The sequence below is a fragment of the Macrobrachium rosenbergii genome, chromosome 6, assembly GCF_040412425.1.
Source record: "Macrobrachium rosenbergii isolate ZJJX-2024 chromosome 6, ASM4041242v1, whole genome shotgun sequence".
NCBI classification, from domain to species: domain Eukaryota; kingdom Metazoa; phylum Arthropoda; class Malacostraca; order Decapoda; family Palaemonidae; genus Macrobrachium; species Macrobrachium rosenbergii.
In genome coordinates this window covers 49763220-49779011 of record NC_089746.1, presented here as the reverse complement: position 1 = coordinate 49779011, position 15792 = coordinate 49763220, and the positions used below count along the sequence as shown (strand labels likewise).

Below are 15792 nucleotides of genomic sequence, written 5' to 3'. Positions count from 1 at the left end.
ATTCCCTTTGATCATTTTGCTCAAGTCATTTTTCACTTCTCTTTTTTTTATGAGTAAATCTTCCAATTATCTTTTCCCCTTTCCCCTAACCCTCGATTTATCTTATTTTCAGCTGGAAGAGAGAGAGAGAGAGAGAGAGAGAGAGAGAGAGAGAGAGAGAGAGAGAGAGAGAGAGAGAGAGAGAGAGACTTCCGAAATCATTTTCGCTGAAGGACACACGTGGCTTCATATTCCCATTCATTTATATAAATCCGGAAAATTATTCACGGGGAAAAATTTATATAACCTTGACAAGGAAAAATGAAAGCTCCAGAAAAAAAAATCAGGAGAATCACTCTCGTGAAAATATTAAAAAATTTTCACAAGAAGAAAAGCTTCAGAAAAAAAAAAATCCGGAAAATTACTCACTGGAAAAAATTATATCACATTCACAAAAAAAGGTCCAGAAAAAAAGTCCGGAAAATTACCTTATATAACCTTAACAAGAGAAAAGAAAATTCCAAAAAAATCCGGAAAAGTACTCACGGGAAGAACTATATAACCTTGACAAGAAAAAAGAAAGCTCAAAATAAAATCCGGAAAAATATTCACGGAAAAAATTACATAACTTGACAAGAAAAAGGAAAGCTCCAGGAAAAAACTCCGGAAAATTACTCAGTAAAAAATTATATAAACTTGACAACAGATAAGAAAGATCCAGAAATAAATCCAACAAATTAATAATTATATAATCTCGACAATAAAAAAGAAAGCTTCATAAAAAAATTCAGGGAAATTACTCAAGGGAGAAAAATCATATAACCTTGACACGGAAAAGAAAGCTCCAGAAACAAATCCGGAAAATGACTCACAGGAAAAAATTATATAACCTTGACAAAGGAAGCTCGAGAAAAAAATCTGGAAAATTATTCAAAAGAAAGGTAGAGTAAAAATCGGGAGAATTACTCACGGAAAACAATTCTATAGCTGACACGGAAAAAAGTTAGAAAGAGATCGCGAAAATTACTCAGGGAAAAAATTATGTAGCCTTAAGAAAAAAAAAAGTTCCAGAAAAAAAATCCAGAAAATCACTCACGGGAAGATATGATATAGCTTTGACAAGAAAAATGAAAGCTGCAGAAAAAAAAATCTGGAAAAGTACTCACGGGAAAAAATGTATAACCTTGACAAGAAATAATAAAGCTCCAGAAAAAATAAGGAAAAAAATGTATAACCCTGACAAGTAAAAAGAAAGCCACAGAAAAAAAAAAATCCAGAAAATTACTCAAGGGAAAATATGACAGAGCTTTGACAAGAAAAAAGAAAGCTGGAGAAAAAATCTGGAACGTTACTGACGGGAAAAAAAATATTTAACCTTGACAAGAAATAAAGTATTTAACCTTGACAAGAAAAAAGAAAGCTCCAGAAAAAAAATACGGAAAAAATTGTATAACCTTGACAGGTAAAAAGAAAGGTCTATAAAAAAAATTCTAAAAGCGCATTGCAAACGTTTTAGGGATTATATTTGTAAAATTATGTTCATTCAGATAACCATAATACTATTCATTCGCTCCTCTAACGTTCCTGTGGTATTTGGAAATTCAAAATCGCTATTCATTAACCTTACAAAAGGACTTTAATGGCGTTAGCAATTCGTCTTTGTTACTCAAAGAGGGAGAGTAATTGAAAGGTAAGATTTTCTATATCACTGTTCTTAAGAGCAATACGAAGTTCACGCGAAAGTAATCTCCTATATCTATATATATATATATATATATATATATATATATATATATATATATATATATATATATATATATATATATATATATATATATATATATACATAATATATATATATATATATATATATATATATATATATATATATATATATATATAGAGAGAGAGAGAGAGAGAGAGAGAGAGAGAGAGAGAGAGAGAGAGAGAGAGAGAGAGAGGGGTCGTTTGTAAATCAGCGATTACTAATACTTCATCTACATGTCGTGGAACATTTTCCACAAATTTGCTTAACTCTTTGCAAAGGAAGAACAATAACTCTTATAAGAAAATTCGAATAAACTAACCTGAACAACGCGTTCATAAATAGCGTAAAATATTCTCAAGTGCAAAAACTACGAACTCATAAAATATCTCAACTTTCATGGAATAATGTTTCCTAATACTTTTCAAAGTTCTCTTATGAAATAATCTCAAGAATCATTTCTTAATTAACATAATAACTTCTTTGATTACAAAGAGAAGTTTTGGAAATATGAGGAAGTAGATCCATTTCTGCTAAAACAAGTGAAGATACTCCTATCACTTCATTTTTTGTTTTATTTTTGTATTCTGTTCCATTATTTACATAATTTTCCCAATACCTTCGATTTCTAATTCATACATACGATTACTAATCTTCATCTTTAGGAAAGAGATCCAATTATCCAGGAGAAATAAAGACTAAAGAAAAGCAAATTATACCAAGTCCGAAGATTATCATGACATTAATAAACTCTTCCTAAAAATCCTATTTAATATTATTTTTATAAATCATCAATAGACTGCGACAGCAGTATAATCAACCTTAACACTATTACTCCAAATAACCCCATATTCATTCTTAAAATTTAAATATTCTTACTATTACTTGGACCAATTGCTAATTTATGCTTAAAACTTAGACGCAGTAAGGAGGCACACTGCCAAAGGTGTAAATAAAAAATCAACATTCCTCCTTCAGAATTCAGACGATCAATTTTCATATTTGAGATTTACTCTGCATCACTTGAATGCTAACGCGGAACAAGAAGTATGTAAGGAATACATCATGTAGTAACTCATAAGTAAGGAATGCCAAGAGGTATGCCGAGTATGGGTTAATGTCGAATACCTTGTGAATGTATGCATGAATATTAGATCATTGTTGTATGGCGAGGGTACGGGAACAATAATGCTTAATTCACTCACACAAGACACAAACAATATACATAAATAAATATAAATATATATATATATATATATATATATATATATATATATATATATATATATATATATATATATATATATATATATATATATATATATATATATATATGCGTGTGTGTGCATCTATATATATATATATATATATATATATATATATATATATATATATATATATATATATATATATATATATAATTTAAATATATATATATATATATATATATATATATATATATATATATATATATATATATATATATATATATATATATATAATTTTCCACATGCGGTTTTCCCTTCTGCAGCTTTGGTAAAGGTCATTCTTTCGAAATAAGTTCAACTGGAGAAGGAATAACCTCTACATCAGAAAGATGGTAATCAAAATATTATGGCAGAAAACGCATCAATGCGAGTGAAACAAAGACAAGTGATGGGGTGTATACAAATGTGTCAGAGACAAAGAATATTCTGATGTGTGGCAAGAAGTAAGGCAGCTGAATAAAGAAACAAAGGTTGCAGAAAAGGTCCAGTGATAGCACATGCATGGAATCACAGAAGCTGCAAGAGCACTGGTCACCATTACATCGGTGTGGAGATTCAAGATCCATGATTGTAGCTGTGTGTCGATGTTAAAGTTAGCATAGACCCAGTCTCTGAAACGAAGTCAAGGGAAAACGAATGAATATAAGAATAAAGGTCATATTTCAAGATCTGAATAATCTGGTGAGCCAAAGATGAAAAACTTAAGCTACTGAGAGGAGGGAAAAACAAATCTGGAGTGACAGAGAAGCGATTAGAGGGAAGAATGGAAGTCAAACCTCGAATGCAAGAGAATCAATTAATAAATGGTGTTTGACAAAGGGGCTATTAAAACTCAAACACCAGAGAAGTGATCATACGCTAAATATCATCTAAATATCATTCGAAAGAAGGCTGTTTAAAAGTCAAACCTCGAATGCTAGAGAAGCGATGAATAATTGGCATCTGACTGAGAGACGATTGAAAAGTCTAGCTTAATATGTTATAGAAGCAATTAAAGGTTAAATGCCATTCAACTGAGGGACGATTGAAAGTCAAGCTTCCAATGCTAAAGAAACGACAAGAGGTTAAATGCCATTCGACAGAGGGACAACTGTTTCTGGCTTTAAATGTTACAGAAGCGATTAAAGGTTAAGTGGCATTCGACAGAAGGACGAATGAAAGTCAAGCTTCAAATACTAGAAAAGCGATAAGAGGTTAAATGGCATTCGGCAGAGGGACGACTGAGTCTGGCTTTAAATGTTACAGAAGTGATTAAAGGTTAAATGGCACTCAGCAGAGGGACGACTCAGTCTGGCTTTAAATGTTACAGAAGCGATTAAAGGTTAAATGGCGCTCTGCAGACAGACAACTGAGTCTGGCTTTAAATGTTACAGAAGCGATTAAAGGTTAAATGGCACTCGGCAGAGGGACGACAACTGAGTCTGGCTTTAAATGTTACAGAAGTCAATTAAAGGTTAAATGGCACTCAGCAGAGGGACGAAATGTTACAGAGTCTGGCTTCCACAGAGGTACGACTGAGTCTGGCTTTAAATGTTAAGCGATTAAAGGTTAAATAGCATTAAAGGTTAAACGGCATTTAGCAGGGGACGACTGAGTCTGGCTTAAAATGTTGCAAAAGCGATTAAAGGTTAAATGGCACTCAAGCAAATGCTAGAAAAGCGATATGAGGTTAAATGGATGACTGAGTCTGGCTTTAAATGTTACAGAAGTGATTAATGGTTAAATGGCATTCCAGCAGAGGGACGACTAAGTCTGGCTTTAAATGTTACAGAAGCGATTAAGTGATTAAATGTTACAGAAGGTTAAAAATGGCACTCGGTAGAGGGACAACTGAATCTGGCGTTACATAAGCGATTAAAGGTTAAATGGCACTCAGCAGAGGGATGACTGAGTTAAATAGCATTCAGGGGACTTCTAAAATGTTGCATAAGTGATTAAAATGTTAAACGAGGGACATTCTAGTTACATAAGTGATTAAAGGTTGACATTTAGTCTGAGTCTGGCTTTAAATGTTACAAATTAAAGCGATTAAAGACTTAGTCTGGCTTAAAATGTTACAAAAGCGATTAAAGGTTAAGTGGCATTCGACAGAAGGACGAATGAAAGTCAAGCTTCAAATGCTAGAAAAGCGATAAGAGGTTAAATGGCATTCGGCAGAGGGACGACTGAGTCTGGCTTTAAATGTTACAGAAGTGATTAATGGTTAAATGGCACTCAGCAGAGGGACGACTAAGTCTGGCTTTAAATGTTACAGAAGCGATTAAAGGTTAAATGGCACTCTGCAGACAGACAACTGAGTCTGGCTTTAAATGTTACAGAAGCGATTAAAGGTTAAATGGCACTCGGCAGAGGGACAACTGAGTCTGGCTTTAAATGTTACATAAGCGATTAAAGGTTAAATGGCACTCAGCAGAGGGACGACAGAGTCTGGCTTGAAATGCTGCAGAAGCGATTAAAGGTTAAATAGCATTCAGCACAGGGACGAATGAGTCTGGCTTGAAATGTTGCAGAAGCGATTAAAGGTTAAATGGCACTCGGCAGAGGGATGACTGAGTCTGGCTTTAAATGTTACCGAAGCGATTAAAGGTTAAATGGCATTCCACAGAGGGACGACTGAGTCTGGCTTTAAATGTTACATAAGTGATTAAAGGTTAAACGGGATTTAGCAGAGGGATGACTGAGTCTGGCTTTAAATGTTACATAAGTGATTAAAGGTTAAACGGCATTTAGCAGAGGGATGACTTAGTCTGGCTTTAAATATTACAGAAGTGATTAAAGGTTAAATGACAATCCACAGATGGACGACTGAGTCTGGCTTTAAATATTAGAGAAGTGATTAAAGGTTAAGTGACAATCCACAGACGGACAACTGAGTCTGGCTTTAAATGTTACAGAAGTGGTTAAGGGTTAAATGGCATTCGGCAGAGGGTAGAATGAAAGTTAAACTTCAAATGCTCGAAAAGTGATAAGAGGCTAAATGGCATTTGGCAGGGGGACGACTGACTCTGGCTTTAAATGTTACAGAAGCGATTAAAGGTTAAATGGCATTCCACAGAGGTACGACTGAGTCTGGCTTTAAATGTTACATAAGCGATTAAAGGTTAAATGGCATTCCACAGAGGGACGACTGAGTCTGGCTTTAAATGTTACAGAAGCGATTAAAGGTTAGGCTAAATGGCATTCGGCAGAAGGACGACTGAGCCTGGCTTCAAATGTTACAGAAGCGATTAAAGGTTAAATGGAATTCCACAAAGGACGACTGAGTCTGGCTCAATGGCATTCGACAGAGGAACGATTGAAAGTCAGATCTCGAATGCTAAGGAAGCGATTAGAGGTGAATGTACGCGACAAAGGGGCAACTGAAAGTCAAAATCTCAAATACTAGAGAAGTGATCAGAGGCTCAATGCCATTCGACAGAGTGACGAGTACAGACAAACCTCGACTGCTAGTGATTCGATGATGAAAGACAGGTCTACCACGGGCTAAAGATACACTGGTAGAATTATTAATATTACTATTTCAAGTTTAACCTCTGTCTGGACCTCAGGAATCAACTCAAGCAATGTAGCCTATAACTTATCACACAGGAACAAGAAATGACAGGAGTTATGAGAAATGAAGGTGTTATGGGTTTTGTTTGTGTGACGTCTAATAAACATTTCTTCATTCATAGAATAAATGTACAGAAACAGTTTCAAACTTCTACATCATTTAGTTCTACATGAGTATCATCAAATCTCTAAGAAGCAATAGGACTACCTTCAGTGAAACATTATAATATAGGAAGAATTACATTGAAACTTTAAGATATTTTAGGCATCTTGAACTCAGTAAATATATATAAAATATGAGATAAGGAACACGCAAAGATGGTATATTCATAAAAATCTACTACATAAACAAACGTGAAGTAAAGAAACCATTGGCTATTGTAACGCAGCAACATATTGGGAGCAAACCTTAAAGAAATCCATTACAATTTCGGAATGTTTTCTCTTTCAAAATCCAGATTTCCCCATTGGCACATACGTATAGCTTAGTCCTATTTTTATCCCTTTCCTCTTACTCGCTTTCAGTTATCTAACTTTTTCCCTCCTCTTTTCTTTTATATTCTAGGTCTGAAGGGAAAAACCAATCAAAAGTGCCAAATGCAGCGGCAAAAACCGGACGGCTAGAGAAAGATGTTTGGATGTCATTTCCAGTTCATGTCTATTACCTGCTCGTCCTCTGGATCCACTTTCGAGTTCGCTCACCTGAAAAAGCGAGTCTCTCCCTCTCTCTCTCTCCCTCTCATTCTCTCTCAGTTTATTTTACCTTCTAAACATCAGCATTGGTTTCCTCTTATTATCCGCTTTGCTAAATTCCCCTTTGCTTTTTCCCTTTTATCTTGCTGAACCTTGGTATTCTCTGATGACTCTTGACTTTCCCAGTAATTCTTACACTGTTCACTTTTCGGGTAAAATAACAAAGAAATGGGAGACTTTAGTTGAACTTTGCAAGGCAGGCATGGTCTGAAAAATATTCAGAGGGGAGAGGGATTTAAGCCAGCCATAGCCAGAGGCATCCCAGGTTGAAACAGCAAACTATTCTACAGGGAACATTTTAAATTAAATTCCATGCCGAACAAAATCCCTCTACTTGAAGGGGCTTCAGAGGCTAAATATATCTTTATATAAGAAAATACAGCATTGGGAATTGTGGAAAAAGTAGTATACGTATATATATATATATATATATATATATATATATATATATATATATACATATATATCTGTTGAGCCTTGGATGAACCCTGTACAGAAAACTTCCACAACATGAGCTGATTTAAGAAAAACGTGGAAGGATCATTAGCTGCACGACCAACCCCTACCTCCCTCCCCCGCCCACCTGCCCCCGCCAGTATCATTCACCTCTACTGTAAACATTCTCGTACTTGCTTGATATGTGGCCTTCTTGTCCAATACCTCTTTCGCACCACCTACGCAGTAGTTTCTAATTCCAACGATTAATCATCCTCCATTCTTTCCACATGATCAAGCCATCTCAAAACACTGATCCATCCTTTCACCTACACTACCTTTCTACACCTTATATCAGCCCTTCGTTGGGCGAGTCGGTAGAGCCAAGGACTAGCACTCGCTAGGCCAGAGTTCGAGTTGCCGGCCGGCTGATGAATTGTTAGAGGAATTTATTTCTGGTGATAGAAATTCATTTCTCACCATAATGTGGTTCGGATTCCATAATAAGCTGTAGGTCCCGTTGCTAAGTAACCAATTGGTTCTTAGCCACGCAATATAAGTCTAATCCTTCGGGCCAGCCCTAGGAGAGCTGTTAATCAGCTCAGTGGTCTGGTAAAACTAAGGTATACTTTTTTACACCTTTTATCACCATTTCATTTCTTATTATGCCACATATATGATGCAAAAAGTTTATCTTAACTAGTTAAAGCTTTTTATATTATTTGTATCTATTGCATTCGCACTCATCACTTGACTTTCATAAAGGAGAGATGACTCAGCAACCCCTTCATAAATTCCCAGTCGGCTTTAAAAATCATTTCAGTCTTCTTTCTAATCTTTTTTTTTTATACACCTGCTACCTTCCTTTCTTCACCTGAACTGGGGATTATCTGTTTATTTAATTCTGCTATTATAGTTTCTATTTACTCCAAAAATGCCAGTTCAAAACAACATCTTCCTTCTCTTCACGCTCTGTATGAGCATTCACTGCTCCATCTCCCTAGTTCAACCACGCTCAACTTGGTCATGCTGAAATTATTTCATATATATATATATATATATATATATATATATATATATATATATATATATATATATATATATATATATATACTGTATATATATACAGTACATACTTGTGTGTGTATACATACATACATACATATATATACTGTATATACATATATATTATATATATATGTGAGTGTGTGTGTACACATACATACATGCATACATACATACATACACACACACACACACACACACATATATATATATATATATATATATATATATATATATATATATATATAGTGTATATATATGTGTGTGTGTGTGTTTAAATGTATATATTGTGCGTATACCCATGAATATTTATGCGAGCGTAAGAAACAATACAGGAAGAAACGAAGGGAAGTCAAATGAGTCTGGAGTGGTCAGCCGACGGAGGCAAATGAAGGAGAAGAAAAAGAAAAAAAAAAATACAAATACCGAACAATGTAGTGGGAATGATGCCTCTTCGCGCTAACTATTGTCAGATTCCGAGGGATAAGGCTCTCTGGTCCCGGCGCGTCTTGGAGCTGTCTCTCTCTATCATATAGGGTTAAGATGGAGTCATGTAAAGCCTTATCTCGTATCTCGACAACTTTCTTCCCCCATCACGTTTCGCGGGAGGACTGTATTATTGTTCTACGAGATGGGTGTCCGAGCTCATCCACTACAGAAACGGCCCGCGGGTGATTCTACGCAGATCGAGAGGAAGATTATTATGAACTATCTACCAACCTACCCGTTTGTATTTCTGTTGAAGGTACGTTGGCTGAGTTTGTTTCTGTTTTATTTTTTTATTTATTTATTTTTTTGTTTTGTTACGTTGCTCTCTTTCGTTACTTGGGTCTTGAGGTGTATCGCTTAAGGTTATAAATATACAGGATATTAAATTTGAATATATCACAAATCTTAACAGGCAATCATAGACTACAATTGGAAACTGTGGAGTTAATGTCAAAAAAAACTATTAGCAATCTCATCACTCTTATATGTTTAACTCACCATCAGACATATAAATATGAATATATGTTTGTAAGTTTTGGGGATCTATATACACACGCGCGCACACACACACACATTTACCTGTATATATAAATATATATATATATATATATATATATATATATATATATATATATATATATATATATATATATATTTATATATGCACGTGTGTGTTTTATATAAGCATAACGTACCATCAGACAAACAAACATGAATATGTTTATAAGCTCTTGATACATATATACACATGCATATATACATTATAATATACATATACACACACACATATATATATATATATATATATATATATATATATATATATATATATAGTGTAATCAGGCTCAAATAATTATTTCCATCATTCTCAGGATCTGCTTTCAAACGTAGGCACCACCAAGAATCATACCAACCTTTATGAACATTAAAACAACTTGTCCTCCACGTCAGCATTGTTTACTAGATTCCATAAAAACAGACATAAAAAACTGGGTTTTTTTCTTAGCAGAGCGCAAACAAACCTAAATTATTTGTTCAGTTTCGAGTAATCAGCGAATTTATAATAGAACAAGAAGTACGTAAGTATATCTTAGTTTAACCAGACCACAGAGCTGATTAACAGCTCTCCTAGGGCTGGCCCGAAGGATTAGACTTATTTTTACGTGGCTAAGAACCAATTGGTTACCTAGCAACGCGACCTACAGCTTATTTTGGAATCCGAACCACATTATAGCGAGAAATGAATTTCTATCACCAGAAACAAATTTCTCTTGTTCTTCACTGGCCGGTCGGAGATTCGAACTCGCGACCATCAGAGTGGTAGCCGAGAACGGAACCCGCCCATCCAACGAAGAACTAGACCAAGAAGTAACCCAAATAATTTTTATTCTATATTTTCATGGTTACTGAAAAGTCAAGTACACATAAGCGCTGAAAAAGAAAATAAAATGATTACACCATAATGTTTTTGAATTCCCCCATAATTTCTATAAACATTTTAAATTTTTTAATCTCAAACACGCTGATGAGGAAGCAGAATCCACAACTTCAACTTCCCTTACGTCATACGTAATGCCTTCGAATATAGGTCAGTTTAGTCCATAATACTTGGAACTATTCACATAAGGGGGGAAAAAGGATTTACGAACATCAGCTTTGTCTATTAAGGTAAGACCAACCCCCTCTGTTCTGGAGAGACCAGGATTAAGCTTAAACCAGATAGCTGGTTTTATGATCGTGTTCCATTCCAGAATAGACTGAATGCGGTTACTAATATTTCTGATATTTTCTTTGTTTTAAACCATGCCTCTTACAATTAAAGTGGTCATTCTTTTTCCAAATCCATGAGAATGAAAGATGGTATAGGTGATTTTTAGCTACAAACCTCTATAAAAAAAATATGCATCAGAAGCATATTTTTTATTTTTTTTTTTAGTTCGAGTTACATCCTTAGAAAATGTCTGCTAACCGTCAGACTTCCCATTATGCTGTGACACAGGAGAATGCCTATTGAAGCAAGACCTTTTCCTTTTTTAAAAATACCTTTCGTTCTTCGTCATCTTTCCATCCGTGCCTAACAAACTATAAACACTTTCACGCAACATTTTAAACCACAGGTTGAAGCATTTAACGTCTCGAAAAAGACGCGTTCCTTGGCAGTCGCCGTTGAAAGTGAAAACTCTCCTTTAAGGCTAATAATGGCTATAGTATAAAAAAAAATCATGAAAAAAAAAGATTCCCGCTGAAAAATTATTGAAGGTTCCATAAACTTTCGTTCAAGATGAACGTCCAAAACCCCGAACGCAGGAGATTGCTCGAGAGTTTTCGATGCATTAAACCTCGGATATATGGTCTATAAATTTCCTGGGCAATTCTTAACAGATAACCACCATAATGAGCGGGAAAAGATCATCGCCAACATCTTCGCTTATATTGAGATTGATCGTAAATCACGGAGACTGTCCACTCTCGTGGAGGGAACTCCGATAAAGTATTTGATTTCGGGGAGAGAGAGAGAGAGAGAGAGAGAGAGAGATACTGATTCTTTCAACGGTAGATTAGGATGCTGTTGAGAGAGAGAGAGAGAGAGAGAGAGAGAGAGAGAGAGAGAGAGAGAGAGAGAGAGAGATTGTTCTTTCCGAGGTAAAGTAGGATGTCGTTAAGAGAGATACTGTTCTTTCAAAGGTAGGGTAGGATATTGTTTTGAGAGAGAGAGAGAGAGAGAGAGAGAGAGAGAGAGAGAGAGAGAGAGAGAGAGATTCTGCATGTACATTGGAAAGATAGGTAGATAGACAGACAGACAGATATAGAGTAAAAGAAGTTCACATGAGACTGCCTCAGAGAAACCAAGACGGCAAGAGAGAGAGAGAGAGAGAGAGAGAGAGAGAGAGAGAGAGAGAGAGAGAGAGAGAAATGGGACATTCGAAGGGACAGACTGTATTATGCGAGAGAGAAAAGGAGAAAGAGAATGGGACTTTTGCATCCAACTCTGTTCCTTTGACCTTTTATTAGCGTCTTTCCTCATGCACATAAATTACGTAGAGGCAATAATCTCTACAGAGAACCGGCGGACCGGAGACAAGTTAGCATATTTCAAGAATTCGCCGCCGAGTCAGATTGACGACACGAAAACCTTCGGATCTCTCTCTCTCTCTCTCTCTCTCTCTCTCTCTCTCTCTCTCTCAAAACAATATCATGTGAACTTCTTTTACTCTCTATCTGTCTGTCTGTCTATCTACCTATCTTTCCAATATACATGCAGAATCTCTCTCTCTCTCTCTCTCTCTCAAAACAATATCCTACCCTACCTTTGAAAGAACAGTATCTCTCTTAACAACATCCTACTTTACCCCGGAAAGAACAATCTCTCTCTCTCTCTCTCTCTCTCTCTCTCTCTCTGGCAAGCGCAGTGTTCGTAAGACAGATTCGAGGAATAAATTGCGTGGATCTGCGATATCTGTTTTCATTTCAGGTTTTCTGCATGGCTGGAACGAACGCTGTTCAGGAAGGAATGTGTCTGTTCATTTCACGAAATCCCTCAAATGAAAATGGTTTCCATCAACCATGCGAGTGTGTTGGTGTGATCTCGATTTCAAGAATCTGAAACAATATTTTGTATTCACGTACTTAATTAAACGCGAAAAGAATGTATTTACAAGGGTAACTCCATTTCAAGGATTTAAAAGAACATTGAAAAAGATATTTCATATTCATTTACGGAATTACACACGCAAAGAATGTATATTAACATGGGTAACTCGATTTCAAGAATTTAAAAGAACTTGAAAGAGATATTTCGTGTTTACTTACGGAATTACACACGCAAAGAATGTATATTACCGAGGGTAACTCGATTTCAAGAATTTAAAACAACACGGAGAAAGATATTATATATTCGTTTACGGATAACATCACAAAGAAAGTATTTACAAGGGTAACTCGATTTCAAGAATTCAAAACAACAGAGAAAATGATCTTATGTTTTCATTTACGGAATTGCACACGCGTAAAGAATGTATTTACAAGAGTAAAAATAAAAAAAAACATGGATTTTGCGTTGTTGAAAAAAAAAAGTGAAAAATGGGCCGGTTTGTTCGGCGCACTCGACTTTTCTGTACAGTCGCTGCACCGTATAATCAAGGCCACCGAAAATAGATCTATCTTTCGGTGGTCTCGGTATAATGCTGTATGAGCCGCGGCCCGTGAAACTTTAACCACGGTCCGGTGGTGGCATATCCTAAAGCGCTGCCAGACGCACGATCATGACTAACTTTAACCTTAAATAAAATCAAAAGTACTGAGGCTAGAGGGCTGCAATTTGGTATGTTTGATGACTGGAGGGTGGATGATCAACATACCAATTTACAGCCCTCTAGCCTCAGTAGTTTTTAAAATCTGAGGGCTGACAGAAAAAGTGCGGTGAATAAATAAAGTGCGGAAGGACAGACAAGGCCGGCACAATAGTTTTCTTTTAGAGAAAAGTAAAAAGGTCCTCTTCGTTATTTCAAGGGAAAAAAATACAAGAGAAAGAAAGAATCTGTCCACGCCGGAGGAACGAGCAAACAAAAGCGCATCACTCGGGGAGAATCCTCACCCGATTTGGCGTGTTATCCAGTCGCATTCTGGCTGCCATATTCCCTTTACATCGAAGGATGCGAAACGTAACATGAATATTATGATTCCTTTGCCTGGTTCCCTGGTCACGCTTGCTTGGTCCCGGGTTCCTGAAGACTCGACGTTTTTCATCTGAATTGGAGATGTTCCAATATTTTATGAATGTTGCCAAGTCTCTCTCTCTCTCTCTCTCTCTCTCTCTCTCTCTCTCTCTCTCTCTCTCTCTCTCTCTCTCTCTCTCCTTCCTCCTTCCCCTTTTTCCCTGGAGTTCGTTTGTGACTATATTATTTCTTCGTCGATTTGATGTTGTATTTTCTGTTTCTTTTATTTTTTTTTATTTTCATTTTTCTGAAAAGGGACTTGCTAATATTTTACTTAAAACTTATTTTACCTACGTCTCTTCAGAATGACGTATATATTGAGAAAATAAACAACTAAAAGCAAAACTTATATAAAAAAGGAAGTTCATCAACTGTTCTCTTTGTCCAAATATTCTTTGGGAGTTTGAATTTCGAGTCAATGGCTTCTGTGGGTTGTTCTGAATGCATGGGGTTCATCTTCTGAATAATAATAATAATAATAATAATAATAATAATAATAATAATAATAATAATAATAATAATAATATAAATAATTGTCTAACTAATGTTCTGCACGTCAAACTTGTCTCACAACCAAGGCTGTTGTAATAAATTCTGAAGGTTGTTTAACAGGAATCGTTCTGCACGTCAAACTTGAGTTTCTATACAAAATGCAGTTACATCTCAGCTCTGAAGGCATGTAACACCATTCTTACTTAATAAAATGTTGCCATGCTGAGATCTCAAAATGTATTCACTAAATATTGACCTGTTTTCGACAAATCCGGGATATGTCAGACAGCGAGCTGTCGTGCGCTGAATGAAATTTGCACAGAGTTCTGGCGAATGGATACGAAAATTTCTTGGCAAGGTGAAATGAAATATAGTTTCAACCCGATGTCTTTTATAGGAGAGAGAGAGAGAGAGAGAGAGAGAGAGAGAGAGAGAGAGAGAGAGAGAGAGAGAGAGAGAGAGAGTACTGCAACATGAGTAGTTGTACAGTATACGCAATGTTGTCGAAGGGAATTGAACGAAGATCCGGTTTAATAGTGTTTATGTATAAGTGTGTGTGATATATACATATATATATATATATATATATATATATATATATATATATATATATATATATATATATATGTATATATGTAGACATATATTTACATATATACATACACACACACACACACACACACACACACACATATATATATATATATATATATATATATATATATATATATATATATATATATAGCCTATATATAAAACTACTGCAATTTGATGACCTTCAGAACCAAGAAGATGGAAACCAATGACAACGTACGTCCGTAAAGCTGAGAAAAAAAGAAAGAAAAACAAAAGCACACTCCTTCTGAACTTCGCTGCAAATGCAAAAACAAAAGACCCAAAAGGAGGTTACTGACACAGGCGAAAGAAAAGGCCGAAAAAAAAAAAATCATCGCAGTGAACTCCGCTTGTTCAAAAGAAGACTCACGCTGAGCCTACGAGTGTGCAAACGTTGATAAAATCTCGCCGCCGCCGCTCGGCTGTGACTCGTGAGACTATTTTGTCGAACGTCCGTCGACATTTTGAAAATTTTCGCCACCGGGTCTCCCATTTTTTTTTTTTTTATAATATTTCCCTTTTAATTATTCGCATCATTCATAATGGAGAGTCCGTGATGTACCCTGTCGAGGTAAAAAGGCAATGCTGTCACGGATTTACAATTATTTTCAAATATTTCTTTTCTTTTTGCGTTTTTATTGTTGCTTCTTATTACATTGCCGCC

At 35.6% G+C, this 15792-nt stretch overlaps 1 protein-coding gene across 1 annotated transcript in view; it reads right to left on the bottom strand.

Annotated features, from left to right (window-relative positions):
• Positions 1 to 15591, bottom strand: part of LOC136839845 (uncharacterized) — a 42767-nt gene extending 27176 nt beyond the window's left edge. The window contains exon 1 of the mRNA XM_067106174.1: positions 15499 to 15591. Within this exon, the coding sequence (XP_066962275.1) occupies positions 15499 to 15591 (93 nt within the window). The remainder of the gene's footprint in view (positions 1 to 15498) is intronic.
• Between the last annotated feature and the right edge of the window lie 201 nt (positions 15592 to 15792).